The following is a 15220-nucleotide window of genomic DNA, read 5'->3' as shown; positions in this document are numbered from 1 at the left end:
TTGCGTTACGTCACTTCCAGTTGTTTGCTTTTAGCCAATCAGGGCTCGCCAAAAGGGACACTTTTGAAAGGGACGCAAAAGGGACAAAACTCGAGAATACCGCCCCTGGTCTAGTGTGAATAGATAACGGCACAGAGTATCGGCACTCTTCTCTCCTATTGTTCCGTGCCGCCGCCTTGATCATTGGTCAGTTCGCATCACGTGACATTTGTTTACGCTGCGACGCTTAATGGGCACCGCCATTTTGTTGATTATGCATTTTCTGTCGGTCACCTGTTGTAGTCTCAGTTTGGCATCCCTGCTCTGCGGGTACGCGCGACTGGCGTCGTTCCGAACGTAAATCAAAGATAACGCACTTCGCCGCATTTCAGCTGCAGAAGTGTGTCCGAAGGTGACGTGTTGCTGCGTCTTCGGCAGTGTTGTTTGCAAATGAGCTCGTCAAAGCTGGCGGTGAGGCCCCAGAAGCGGCAATCCGGCAACACTGATAAACACCAAAATGGCCGCTGTTGCTCAATTGCGTGCTTCATTGACGGCACTATATATCTTATCTAGTGACCCTAGACTGGTCGATACATTGACTAATCATTCGACTGACCGACCGATTCACCAATAGATCGATCGAAGCGATGCGGACCATGTTGCTCACCGGCAGCTCAGAGCCGTTGCCGGACAGCTCGAACACCCCGACGGGGAACAGGCCAAAAGCTCCATCCTTCTGCCCATTCCCCTTCCGAGCAATGAGGGTGTAATTGCCTTCAGCGTCGCCGTTGTCGTCCATGCGAACCATGTATCCCATGGCACCTGCGCTGGTAAGAGTAGGGTCAACCAGAAGGCAGGCCCCTTAGCGGGTGTATATAGTAACTTATATACACGACTCCATCGGTACGCTTCTAAGAAAAGCACACCACATGACGTCGGTTTACCACTTTCCACCAAAAGGTATACCCTGCATCTTGAATGGCGCTGTAGAGTGCAGTACGGTACAGAACAAAATGTCTACACTTCACTATGGAGCAACTTGCAAAATACTCGCTGCTCTTTGCGCCCTATTGACCCAGAATTAAAGTCGAGACTCCCGAGACAGCTTACTCGTAACCTGGAAACGTTACACCATCGTCTACGGCTGAACTCAGCATACATAAATAGTTACCCATTTTGTCTTGGAGCGACGCCAAATCCGCACTGTTATGATTGTGTTTTGTGTCGAAACAGTTGAACACATTTTATTAGAATTTGCCGCCTACATGGAACCGCGATCACACTTCCTTGAAAACATTGAATGTCTAGAACGGGGACCAATAACTCTCAGGATTATTTTAGGACCATGGGTTTGTCCCTCGAAGCAGCGCCAAGCTCTGCGGAGTTTGTTCTCTTATTTGGATGACATCGGCCTAATTTCAAAATTGTAAATAATGTGAACCAAGCTCAGACCAAAAACCAAATGCGCGCAAGTCCGTTATCGCGCCAAGTCCACAACAGTTTTTTTTTTTCTTTTTCTTCCCTGCCCAGCTCTATCTTGGGCCTTTTCTTCCCCCATCCTCAACCCACAGCAGGGAAGCATGTAGGCGACTGTAAATGCCGGCAAATCTCTCTGCTTTTTCAATAAAGGGCCTTCCCTCCCTCCCTCCCTCCCTCCCTCCCTCCCTCTCTCTCTCTCTCTCTCTCTCTCTCTCTCTCTCTCTCTCTCAGCTGCGCGGACGCTCTGCCCGTCACAACCGGCGGCAGTTTTGTCGGAAGAGATGGTAACATTGCAATCCAGAAACAAAATGGCCCCCACACGCTTCCGGGTGCACGAAGTGGCGGTACTCTTAAGCGTAGCTTATTTAGTGACGCTAGGTGTGCCTTTGTGGAAACCCACCACCATCATGTGGCCTCCCACTGCGTAAAGTTGTCTTTTGTGCAATGCGTTTTGGTTACGGGGCAAGTCTCCATCAGTGAAGGATAGAAAGCTTCGCTTCAAAAACTGGATATGTGTTCCCGAGGAGGTGGGCATCCGCATTCACGTCGCATGTTTGCATGTTTACGTCGACTTTAAGCTAAGCTGGAGGCTGTTCAGCAAATGAAGTGGTTCTCGGCAGAGAGTATACAAGTCGAGTGACTGGGATAGACTGGTTTGAAGAGCAGGCTTGCAGCTCTAGACTGCTGCTTCAAAACCACCGTTCGTCGAGAATTGTGTAAAGGCGTAAAGTTGTGAAGAAAGCGCAGAGCAGAAAGGACGCAGGTCCTCATATTAGGGGCTGGGGATATTGGCGTCTCTTGTCGTCGTAGTCGTAATCGTCGTTCGTCTCATGTAGTCACGGTACTAAAACACCGGGAGACTCGTTTACGCCTCGCGCAAGAACGTAAGCCGTAATAAAAGAACACCGGGACACTCGTTTACGCCTCGCGCTAGACAGCTCCGTGCTTCAAAGACACGATACTTTTACAGCAAACCTGTATACCTCTACCCCCCAACGGTTTCATCTCCGTTGGCAAAAACGCCAGGGTGCCAAGAATACACTCATGCACTGCATGCTTCGCCTTTCACCAGGCTTCACGTTATTGATGATGGCCCGGAATTTCTTTTTTTTTGTGGGCGAGAGTGAGCGCTGTACTTTGGACATGATCGAAATAATGTATCTAGTTATCGAACTTAAATTTATACAAAAAAAGGCTCCGGCTTTTTTTTTTTTGTGCACAAATCTTTATTTGAAGTCAAACGCCTGTTATCTATATGTCATGCCTGCACCGACTGCAGCAAATCAAAGAGGACGCGAACAGGGAAATGCAGGCTCAGAATTGCATTTAATGCGCGTTAACGGTTTTCACAAATGCACCAAAAGAACACAAGTTATTTGTAATAAAATGTGGTCGCCGCGCATAGTCAATATACTCAGCCCCACCATTGCATTTCGTATATGCTCAGAGCATTGGAAGTCGTAAGTCCCGGCTCAAATTGCCTCATTCGTGTACAATTCGATCGCTCGTATAGCCCTTTTCTGACCACGTTTCTAGAGGAATTGTTCTACAAAACTAGCTGCTTTTGCCGTTGGTTCAGTTTTCGCGCGTTGAAATTAGAAGTGCCATAAATCAAAATAAATACAACTTTGTTTAACTTTCAAATTTCGCGCTACGGTGACGGAATATGGGCAGGAGTGACAACAATATTCAGGGAAGCTTGCACTCCTTGAATAGAGAAGCTGTTGTAGGTGAGCATTGCCGTGCACATAGTTAAGTGTCAGTATCATCGCTCATTTCATGTGCAGCTTTCCCGCTCATGGCAGTCCTTTCAACAGCGATTCTCTGTAGTTATTTAGCGTAATGTAAAGTTCTTTTGCGCTGCTAATATTAGGGGTGAAAACTTGCTTTGCGCACAGTTTCAAGTCTTGCACGTTTTGCGGCTAGGTTCCTGAGCCATGCAAACTATCCCATAGAAATGCATGGGGCGTAAGATTTGACAGCGAATTGCGCACCAAATATTTCGAATCCTGGAATGTACTTTTAGCGTTTTTATCTTCGTATTGGCGTTTCGCTTTGTGCCAAATATCACTTTCCTGAAGTGGTTTTCCTGGGTTCCTGAGAGGTCCGAATTTTGAGCGCGAAAGCTGGGTATGTGCCTAGTTGCGGTGCTAGTAATCGTCGTCACATATGCATCGAAGGAGTCGCCGTCTTCTTCGCGGCGAGTGGTGGATGCAAAGTCATCCTCAGCATTGTATAGACTTCTACCAGCTCTTTGTCATCGACTCGAGGCAGCGGGTGGCGAGGTCTGCAAGTCGTCTAGGGAAAGACTGGCACACTCGTAGCCCTGTCTCCAGATATCCATAATGGCGGCTAGAGAATGCGAATGCGGGGGCCGCGGTGACCTCTGCCAAGCAGGCTGTCTTTGCATCTTTAGCCTTATTTTCATATTTAGCATTAGCGCTGTTTTTTTTTTTTTTTTTTACATGAGCAGTAGCGCTTGACGACAACGCTGAAGTTCTTTCTCCTGTTTTTTTTTTTTTTTGATACAGCCGTTGCGCTGGCTGCGGGGGCGCTTGGCGGTCGCCGCGAGGCATGCGCTCACGAGCGATCGCCATTTTCTTAGTATTTTTTTCCTGAAACGGCGAACTTACGGCGAGTAACAACAGCTCCGCTGTTAAATAGAGGCCAGGGGCGGTATTCTCGTACCTGTCCCTTTTGAAAACGTCCCTTTTGAGTCCCTTTCATCGTGACGTACTTCCGGTTAAGCAGTGGGCCTTTGATTCAAATGCCGTAACTGTTCTTGCAAACGCATTTTAAAGAAGTGAAACCGTATCAGAGTATCTTTTATGTGTTTTTTGTTCCGCGAGCGAACCAACAATAAGGCGACGAAAAATCGTCTGCTCCAAATCGTCTGCTCCGAGTAGCCACGGCTCATAGCTCCGCCGTGCTTGTACGCCGTCACATCCGGGTGTTCGCTTTTAGCCAATCAGGGCTCGCCAAAAGGGACACTTTTGAAAGGGACGCAAAAGGGACAAAATTCGAGAATACCGCCCCAGCACTAAAAACGAAGCGTTGTGTTAGCACTCAAGCTATACGACCAAACGGAACTAGAGGTTCGTCGCACAGTCCTAGTGGCCTATAGGTCGGCGGCCGCCGATTGCGCGAACAATATTCTATGACGTCACAGAGTAGTCACCGGAAAGTGGCTCGGAAGTTGCCACTGCCGCATCTGCTTTCGTTAATATATCCCTATTTGTCTGACGTTTGCGATAAAACTGATATCGTTATTCTCGGGAAAATGTAGTATTTTTATTAACGAACCAAACCTGTATTTTGTCATCACGGCCCCTTTGAGCCTATTTTTGCGATGTCACCGTACGCACTTTGGTAGGATCGTCCCCGCATTGTTAATACATCCCTATTTGTCTGACGTTTGCGATAAAACTGGTATTGTTATTCTCGAAAAAAAAATAGTCTTTTTAACGAACCAAACCTGTATTTTGTCATCACGGCCCCTTTGAGCCTATTTTTGCGATGTCACCGTATACGCACTTTGGTAGGATCGTCCCCGCATGTGCTCGAAGAGGTGCTTTCCGTTGCGCAAGTCACCACCGTGCGCTAGGCACGCGTTGAGGGCCCTCGCGTACACCATCACGGCGTCGTACAGGTAGGCCCCTTCCGATGGGATCTGTATTGTAGTGGCGCGTGTTTTAGATGCACCCGGAGGTTAAAAAAAAGAAGCTGAGGCAAAACAAAACAATGCGCCATAGTTAGTGTCACTTGTGCGCAAAAGGAACAACACGGTTATTGTGCTCACTGAAAATTTTGTGAAAATGCCATACGTCGTGGCTATAAGGCACGACTGGAAATATAAAAAAAATGTGGTTGATGCTTCTTTCATAAGAATTGGTAAAACCCGAAAGTGAAATGTCCCTTCACGAGAGCATTTATTGTGCATCCATACAAACTTGCACATTGATATTCATATTACGTCGGTATGGCACTGTTAGACGCATCAACGTTAGGTACTGGATTCACGCGCCGGAACATTGCGTTAATCACCACAGCTCATTGAAAACCGCACGAACGAAACGGAATTGAAACCGAAAGCAGCGGAGGGTGTCTCAATTCACCAGCGTCCCACGTACACGAAGACGCTGGCATCGAGGCCCCAACTGTCGGCGCTCATTAGTGTCATGATGAACTACTTCGCTTTACTTCTCCTAGACGGCATCATTTCCAAGACGGCATCTGAATGAAGAAAGTGGTGCGAAAGATATTAGGCGCGTTCGTAGACTTATTTGCGCTTGAATTCGTAGCGCAGTGGGCAGAGCTCTGTGTACCTCCTGTTGCGGCGAGAGAGTTCGTGGCTCGAATCCACGCGCAGCCGCGTCAATGGAACCTCTTCTGGTGACGTCATTTGTGTGACGGATAGGACGCCGGTCAGGTCTTGGTGTACCCGGTCATTAAACACTTTCGTGTTAAAAATTTTGATTTCTCTCTAAAGCATGCACTGCCGCATAAAGGCGGATGCTGTGGGAAAGCCCAAAAATAACGGTTGTGAACGAGCTCATTTCGTCGTGTTGTCTGCTCGTCCGGCTGACCAGGCGTGACGTAATTGCCTGCTCATGTGACGCATCTGCTCCCTGCATTTTGGAGCCAATTAGCAGTTCGCTTAATTGCACGGTCACATTACACCGGATTTCCCCGGAGTGATATTCCGTTTCGTGATGCGTACAAGCCCCGCACCTCTGGTGCGATGCAGAACGTTAATTAAACGTATTGATACGCCGCACCCCACCTCTAAACCTACTTATAATGTACCAAACCACCCTTGCTTACGAAAGTAATGCAGAATAAGTAATAATAAAAAAATCCCCCTTGCAAACCTTTTAGCCCTGATGGGGCTCGAACTCAGGACGCCCACGTCAGAGCCCTTGTTTCTACCCAGCCGGATACTGAGACAAAGAATCTAAACTTCTCCAACGTTTCTCAAAACAATATAAGCAGTGTTGGAAGCGAACCACTAGACGGCGCGGGGTGCGTGCAGGAAGTGCCGGGCTTGTACCTACGAGGGAACGGAACCTCGCTTCCCTGGACTATCACCATCGCCTTCAACTTCGTTTTCACTGGAGTATCATTACTTCAGAGATCAGCACGCGCTTTTCCAGTCACAAATTGTTTTCCGAAAGATATAATCATCACAGCCCCTTCCTTAACAGAACAGATGGTTAAAACACGAAGCTTTCTACAATGCAATCTGAGTCAAAGTCAAAGTTTAAAATCCGAACTGCTCCGACCATGTCCGAATAGCGCGACAGGATAGACGTCGGCGTCATAACGCGAGGTATCCAGGTTCGATTGCGACCACGAGAAGCGTTTTTTTTTCTTTCGAGGCGCTCGACGTGCCTTTGTGACACCCATGGTGTAAGTTGGCTTTCCTACAGAGCGTTTTGGACGTAACGATTTGGATTTTCTACTTTGACTTTGGACTTTGAACTCATTGGCTTTAGACCAGAGGAAGCTTCGCCTTTCAACAATCTTTCACTTCCCCCACGATCATCATCATCGTCAAAGAAAGTTGGCTTTCGTGCAGTGCGTTTTGGGGCAACGTCGCCATCACAATCAGGGAGGCATGGACAGCTTCGCTTTAAAACGATCTTTTTTTCAGTTGTGTCGAGCAGCTGATTATAAATATATATATATATATATATATATATATATATATATATATATATATATATATATATATATATATATATATATATATATATACATATATATATCAAAGTTGCAGTCCTTATTGCCAGTGCTGTTTGGCTTTTAACAGTGTTTCATAGTGGTATGATTGCATTTTTTTTTGCAGGAATAAATAATTGAAAATTCAAGTCGAGAAAAAATGCGCCGTTTTTTCCGGAAGCGGGAATCGAACCCACAACCTCCGCATAACGCGTGCGGTGCTCTACCATTGAGCTAGTTCCGCGACGACTCCCTTCTCGACTATACGGCGGGGTTTTGTATTTACGACTGCTCAGAGCCCGGTCAACTAGCGCCGCCCCTCGACCAACGCGGGAAGACGTAGAACGTCTTTTCCCAGCGGCCGCACGTAAGACGTGGTCGGAAGTCGGGGATAGCCAAAGGCATTTCAGACTGCTGAAGCCAGAACCCTCGTAATGCATTTTGTAGAACAGAGACGTACGGGACGAGGGATTCCGTAAGGACACATATCAAAGTTGCAGTACTAGCGCCGCCCCTCGACCAACGCGGGAAGACGTAGAACGTCTTTTCCCAGCGGCCGCACGTAAGACGTGGTCGGAAGTCGGGGATAGCCAAAGGCATTTCAGACTGCTGAAGCCAGAACCCTCGTAATGCATTTTGTAGAACAGAGACGTACGGGACGAGGGATTCCGTAAGGACACATATCAAAGTTGCAGTATAAACCCCCGCTTTAAAGTCGAGAGAGAAGCCGCTGTGGGGATAGCGTAATGGCGAACGCACCGCACCGGTTATGCGGAGATATGGGTTCGAGTCCCGCTCCCGGAAAACGGCGGATTTTTTCTCGACTTATATTTTCGCTTATTTATCAATGAATCAAAGAAACGTGACAAGCACACGTCATTCGGCCCTATTAAATATTTCGAAAAAAGCCGAATAGCACTGGCAATGACGACTGCAACCTTGATATATATATATATATATATATATATATATATATATAAATAAGGGTTGGAAGTCAAGAAAACCTCGGAAAGCAAAGAGGAGGTTGTGGTAGGTCATTGAAACAGATAAAGAATTTAGAAAGAAAGAAATAAAGTGGAGAAAAAATGCCCGCCAGGTGGTTATCGCACCAGACCGGTATTCTGGAGGTCGTGGGTTCGGATCCCACCTGGCGGGCATTTTTTCTCCGCTTTCTTTCTTTCTTTCCAAATTCTTAATCTGTTTCAATTGCCTACCACATCCTCTGTTTTGCTTTCCGAGGTTTCCTTGAGACTGCCAACCCTTATATATATATATATATATATATATATATATATATATATATATATATATATATATAAAGCGTATGAATGAAGTACGATGGGGCCGGTAAAAAATATACAGTGAAAGAGAAGACTAATGGGTAACGAACGAAAATGTAGTAACGTTTCGGCTTCGGAGAAGCCTTCGTCAGAACGACGAAGGAGCTGACGAAGGCTTCTCCGAAGCCGAAACGTTAATACATTTGCGTTCGTTACCCATTAGTCTTCTCTTTCACTGTATATATATATATATATATATATATATATATATATATATATATATATATATATATATATATATATATATATATATATATATATATATATATATATATATATATGCGCGATCAACATTTAAACATAGCTTGGCCCGAACACGTAGTTATCTCGGTTTGTTGCTCGTTTCAGACGGGGTACATTGTGCAAAAACTTCCGTCTGCATACTCAAACAAAAGCGAAAGCAACTTGGTCGAGGGGGGTCGCACCTTCTTCCGGCCCCCGATGGTGTCGGCAGCGTTGACGATGTTGAAGGGCGGCCTCTGCATGTATTCGTTCACGGCCACGGCGAACTCCTCGAATCCCGAGGCCGGCGAGCCCACGATGCCCAGGTACGAGCGGAAGGCGCGCACCACGGCGGGGTCCGCTTCCTCCCGGAACAGGCCTTCGGGAAGGCAAAAACGGAAGTGTGGTTCGCGAGCTGCTTCGTTTGCCGGCAAACTGAACCCAAACCGCTCGGAGTCAAGGAGTGAACGAAGGCGGAAACTGTTCACTTTGCGGTTGTTCGGGTTCGTTCTCAGCTGCTTTGAACGTACCTTAAATTAGAACGGTCGCGCTCGGAGTTCTAAATGTGGTTTCGAATTTATCGAGTCGAGTCTATCGGGGTCAGCAAACAAAACAATGCGGCCGCCTGTTTCAAAGGAATTTATAAGAACGCTGTGTGTGATGAGAGGCGATTAGTGTATACGTACACGAGGAGATTTGCACGCACTGACCCTCCAACCATCAAGTTGTTGAAGTTCGAATCGCGCGCCGTTCTTGAGAAGATGGAAGCATGACTCCGAGGTCTAGCCAACAATTTTTATAACAAATCATATATGACGACACATATTGCCTCCACGAGTGGCAAGTGTCTTTGTTATGGTGGAGATATGAAAGTCCCTAAATCCAGAAAAAAAAAGAAACAGTACACACTTGTTGCAAAGCATAGACGGATGAAGGCAGCACGGAAATGCCTCATGCCGAGCACACGTACCGGTGAGGTAGCGAGCGGGCTCCTCGAGGTCGTACTGCTGCACGTCGACGCCGACGACGAAGTACTCTCCGCCCTGCAGGAGGCCGCGGGCCTCCAGACTCGCCATCAGGCCGATGTGCTCGAAGTACTGGCCCAGCACGACGAGCACTGCGACGCCGCCGCCAGTTAGTTTGGCCGCTTGGTGTGCGTGTGTGACCTCCGAGTTTAATGGGGCCATGGAAACAAGCCAAACATAACATAACATAACTTAACATAACATAACATAACATTACACAACATTTCATCACATAACATAACACAACATTTCATCACATAACATAACATAACAGAACATAACACAACATTTCATCACATAACATTACACAACAAAACACAACACAACGTAACAACATAACATAACATAACATAACATAACATAACAGAACATAACACAACATTTCATCACATAACATAACACAACGTTTCATCACATAACAACACAACACAACACATCATAACACAAGATAACACAACATAACATAGCATAACATAACACAACATAACATAGCATAACATAACACAACATAACAACTCACGTAACATAACATAACAGAACATAACATAACACAACATTTCATCACATAACACAACATAACATAACATAACACAACATAACAGAAGATAACACAACATAACATAACATAACATAACATAAAATAACATAGATTTATTTCGGAAATTGAGGGAAGTAGAGGGAGGGGGTTTGAAGGTTAATAGGTTGCATTCGGCGGTCGACGCCTGAGGAGCGCGCGAACTCCCCAAAAGAAAGCAGCGTCTGCCGTGAATTGGAAGGTTGCAGTGGCGTTGTCCAGTGCTGAATTCGGTGGAGTCCGACGTCATAACTTTGTTAAGTTTGAAAGAACTAGCCTTTGGTAACTCCCCCAGCTTCACTTCAGCCACGAAGGAGGACGCTTTTTTTTAACCGAAGGAACAGTAGAGACTGTTGAAAAACTTTCAAATTTCGCGCTACAGTGACGTGTTATGGGAAGGAGTGACGTAATATCGCCCAGCGTTAAAAACATAGTTAGCAGCGTATTAACAGCACGTTAGCATTGAAGGGATACGATGAAACGAAACCACAGGACCCACCGCAATCGCTTAGTCATGTTTCTTGAAAATGGCTTTGGTCAGCGGCAGCCACGCATGCGCAGACAGGATTCTGTGACGTCATGCAGAAATTGTCGGAAATCGGCTGGGAACTCGCCACTGCTTCATATCTTTTCCTTATTATCTAGCTTAGTTGTTAAATGTTCACGCTGAAGTTCGTCATCACGGTTGGGCCAATGCAGTCTTTTGATTGAGCCAAACTTATACCAAGCTTTTTCGCTCAAAATTCCGACCTCTCAGGAACCTAGCGAAACTACTTCTGGAAAGTGATATTCTGCATAAAGCAAGAAGTCAACGTGAAGATGAAAACACTAAAAGTACTTTCCCGGAGTCTGAATATTTTGTGTGCAATTCGCTGTCATATCTTACTCCCCATGCATTTCTATGGGATACTTTCCATGGCTCAGGAACCTAGTCGTGCAACGTGCGACACTTGAAACTGTGCACAAAGCAAGTTTTCACCCCCAATATTAGCTGCGCGAAATAATTTTACAGTTCGCTAAATAGCTACGGAGTAATCACTGTTGAAAGGACTGCCATGAGCGGGAAAGCTGCACATGCTTCGTGTCTTTATGCCCACTTTAGTCCCGCCAAGGAAACACTGAAGTATGGGCAACGAATTGCTGATCCGGATTGACGTTGTTGTAACCTAGTTTTCAAGAATTTAAATATCTGTGGTGTGCTGTAAGCTCTTGAAAAACGGCAGCTGACCTTTCACGCGGGAAATCGGCAGTGCACACGCAATGACAACACGAACCTTCAAACTGAGTACGTCTGCACGAAAGAACGTCAGCCAGTGAGCGAGCAAAGGAGCCTGAACTCCTAACGTTGTGCGCGTAGTCATTGTCCACTGGCAGCCAACTTAAGCCAAAGTAAGAAATTGTACTGAAATCGGAGAGAATAATTTGCGCACGAAGGAGGGGGATAAGGAGTAAAGCTTAGGGACAGGAAGCGAGCGTCCCGGAATCGTCTAGAATATCGCAGCTTGAAATAAAACAAAAGAACCCGCCGCGGTAGCTCAGTGGCTAAGGCGTTGTGCTGCTGAGCACGAGGTCGCGGGTTCGATTCCCGGCCGCGGCGGCCGCTTTCCTGATGGAGGCGAAAAGCAAAAACGCCTGTGTGTACGAGATTTCGGCGCACGTTAAAGATCCCCGGGTGGTCAAAATTAAACCGGAGCCCTCCACTACGGCGCCCATCATCGCCTGCGTTGCGTCGGCGCGTTAAACCCTACAATCAATCAAAGCAAAAGAAATGCAGTTGGTGTATGTTGCACAATTGGAAGAACCGACATACGGCTCACCCGAGTTAAAAAAATGGCTGCCGAAGAAGGGGATCAGAAATTGTTGTTTGTGGGAGATGTCTTTGTGCTGCGTAGGACACGAACAGGATTATGATGCTACTGCTGCTGATGATGAATCGCTGTCGATAGTCAGTGGCTCATTTCGCCGCTAGTTGGATGCACCTACCCCTCGCCCTCGACGCGACCTCTCCCAGCATCGCCTCGAACGGGCTCGGTCCGTAGCCGTAGTGGAAGGTCTCGTTCCAGGAGCTCACGTATCGCAGACGGACCCCGTGCGACTTCAGCGTTGACGTCACGCTGGCGGCCACGTGTCTGAGCCGCGCGGCGTAAAACAGCGCCACCTGCCTCCACCCGAAAGAGGAGAGGAGAGCCGCAACCGACTTCGCGATGTGCGTTTCAGGTGGACGTGTTCGCGCGAACGTGGGGAAGCGCTGCTTGTCCGATGTCTCCCGGTCCAGGCAGAACTGCGGAAAGGCGACAAATCGTGCCAGGGTCATCTGGGGGACGTTGGTAACCAATCAACCAATCGATCATCAAATTCAGAAAAACTCGCGGCACTGTAATTTTCGGAGTATACTTTAACCTGGAGGAGAGCAAGAAGTACAGGTGCCGTCAGAAGTGATTCGAACACGGGAGCTGTGCCGAACCGCATAGCAGTGCCGTGTAGCTGCACCATCGGAAAACGAAAAGGCTAGAACACGCATGCGCGCCTGTCGAGGGCGATAGCCCATCCATATCTCTTAAAACGCTTCTTTTGACGTGGCTTCCGGCGTTGTTCATAGCATAATGGTCTCGGCGATGACGCTAAAAGCTGAGACACATATGGCAGCGTCTTTGGCACACCTCCAGTGCACGTGAGCTGCCGGAGAAGCCGCGCCCTGTCAACGAATCTACAGTGGCTGTTTTCCTTTCAAATATTTTGGGGTATGTATGCCATCAGCGCCATCGTTGAGATCAGTATGTTGTGAACAATGCTCGAAGCCAGGTTAAAAGAAGTCTTTTAAAGTATGTGGATGGGCTATCGCCCTGGGCAGGCGGCATGCGTGTTCTCGTCCTTTAATTTTCCGCCGGTGCGGCTACAGGGCGCCCCTATGTACTTCGGATATAGCTCCCGTGTTCCAATTACTTCTTATGGCACCTGCACTTCGCGCACTTCTCGTCCCCATAAATAATTGGTCATGGATCCGTTGGAGTTAAGGAGAAGATGTGAACGGTCGTATAAAAAGACAGAAGGGGGGAAGGGGTAAACAGAAGAAAGGCCCTCCCCCACCCTTCCTCCCGGTATTAAAGCTAAATCTCCGCCCCTCGTATCAAACTGGGCTAGCTGCTTCTAGAACGATGTTATAGGAAAAGCCATTATCCCAAAATACATTATTTTAACACGAAAGTGTTTTATTCCGGGATCCACGAAGATTTCACTGGCGTCATATCCGTGACGAAAGTAACGCCAGTACAACGAAGCAAGCGGCCTGTAAAGGGTACACCCCTGCATACAGGGTCTTCTTGCGGGAAAGCAACCTTTAGTATAGTACCAAAGAATGCGTTATACTTAGGGTTGTTCGTTTTCGGGTTTTATATTTTAACACGAAAGTGTTTTATGCCGGGATACACCAAGATGACTCCAGTACGCCTTTGCCGAAGCGACCCGCCTGCAGGACGTCGCTCGCCAAGCACACCCACAAGACAGCCACCGACCCGCAAATCATGCTCAGCTGCAGAGTTCGCAGCGCATTTCACTTTCGTGTTTTACCGATTCCTATGACAGAGTAATCATCCACAGTTTTTTTTTAAAGAAGCTCTAGCTGTCTCAGTGATTCGCAGAACACTTGGGATCTTCGCTCACCTCTTCTTTCTACCAGTTCCTCCCGTCCTTGCGGCAACATTGCTTCAACAAACCGGTATGGGCCTGACCCGGTTAACTGCGCACGTAGCACTCACGTAGGACACCATGGGCAGGTTGACGGCCGCCGCCAGGAACGCTTCGTGGATGCACGTCTCCTGCGGCCCGATGAAGGCCGACACGTTGTCGCGCCACAGGCGAGCCGTCTGCAGCACGCTGTGGCGCTCGCGTCCGTACGTCTCGGCCACGGTCACGTTCAGCCGAAGGCCGCCGATCAGGGGGGCCCTCAGGTTCACCTGCGCCCGTCGCCCACTCTGCTCCGTTCATCCTGATGCTCCTGTTATGCCAGAACTATTTCTCGGGGCACTTCAGTCTGCTTACATGCTCCCAAGGCGAAAGCCTGCCCTAGTCCACGTGTAGCTCCGGCGCGCTAAACTGCCCGAAATTGAATTTTGAAGACGCCTTCTCAGTAAAAGCTGCGCAGTGCCGAGGTAGTCTTTCCGTTTCCGGACTGTGCTGGTCTGAATTCGACTACTGACGCTTTCTTTTACTTCTCACTTGTAAGTGTGGAGGCGCGTACGCAGGAGCGCACAATAATACAAGTGTGGATTACAATAATACAAGGACGCGGGTTGTCCCGGCCGCGGCGGCCGCTTTTCTGATGGAGGCGAAAAGCGAAAACGCCCGTGTTTACGAGATTCCGGCACACGTTAAAGATCCCCAGGTGGTCAAAATTAATCCGGAGCCCTTCACTACGGCGCGCCTCATCGCCTGCGTTGCGTCGGCGCATTAACGCTACAATCAATCAATCAATCAATCAATCAATCAATCAATCAATCAATCAATCAATCAATCAATCAATCAATCAGGTTGTTAACTGCCTTGTATCAAAGCCAAACGAGCTGCTGGAACGGCTGTAGTAGGCTGAGTCTGCTGAGTCTGTAGCAGGCTGTCGTGCCAATCCCCCAATGATTAGCACGACACGTGAACAAGCAGTCAAGCGAAACGCTGCACCGCTGGAGGAGCGGACGCTACGAGCGACGTCGACCTGTTTCACTTCGGCAGGGAATTTGATGTTCTCAAGAAACGCAGCAAAAAAAAAATTTTCTGTTGGTAAGTTTCCCCGCAGTATTGGTCTTTATGCGGCGGTGCACCCTTTACAGGGGCATGCTAGATTCTACTGGAACACAGGGTTTGTGCAGAACCGTAACATAACTTACGTG

At 47.7% G+C, this 15220-nt stretch overlaps 1 protein-coding gene across 1 annotated transcript in view; it reads right to left on the bottom strand.

Annotated features, from left to right (window-relative positions):
* Positions 1-15220, bottom strand: part of LOC144165680 (guanylate cyclase 32E-like) — a 64433-nt gene that overhangs the window by 42037 nt on the left and 7176 nt on the right. Inside the window, exons 3-8 of the mRNA XM_077695490.1 lie at positions 14096-14293; positions 12324-12621; positions 9712-9858; positions 8945-9120; positions 4993-5128; positions 647-801 (exon numbers count right to left, since the gene is read on the bottom strand). Coding sequence (XP_077551616.1) covers positions 647-801; positions 4993-5128; positions 8945-9120; positions 9712-9858; positions 12324-12621; positions 14096-14293 — 1110 coding nt within the window. The remainder of the gene's footprint in view (positions 1-646; positions 802-4992; positions 5129-8944; positions 9121-9711; positions 9859-12323; positions 12622-14095; positions 14294-15220) is intronic.

The sequence above is a fragment of the Haemaphysalis longicornis genome, unplaced genomic scaffold (genome assembly GCF_048455015.1).
Source record: "Haemaphysalis longicornis isolate Haplotype H1 unplaced genomic scaffold, Haemaphysalis longicornis Haplotype H1 scaffold_147, whole genome shotgun sequence".
Lineage (NCBI taxonomy): Eukaryota > Metazoa > Arthropoda > Arachnida > Ixodida > Ixodidae > Haemaphysalis > Haemaphysalis longicornis.
Note: the sequence above shows the minus strand (reverse complement) of the source record. Positions and strands in the feature narration are given on the sequence as shown.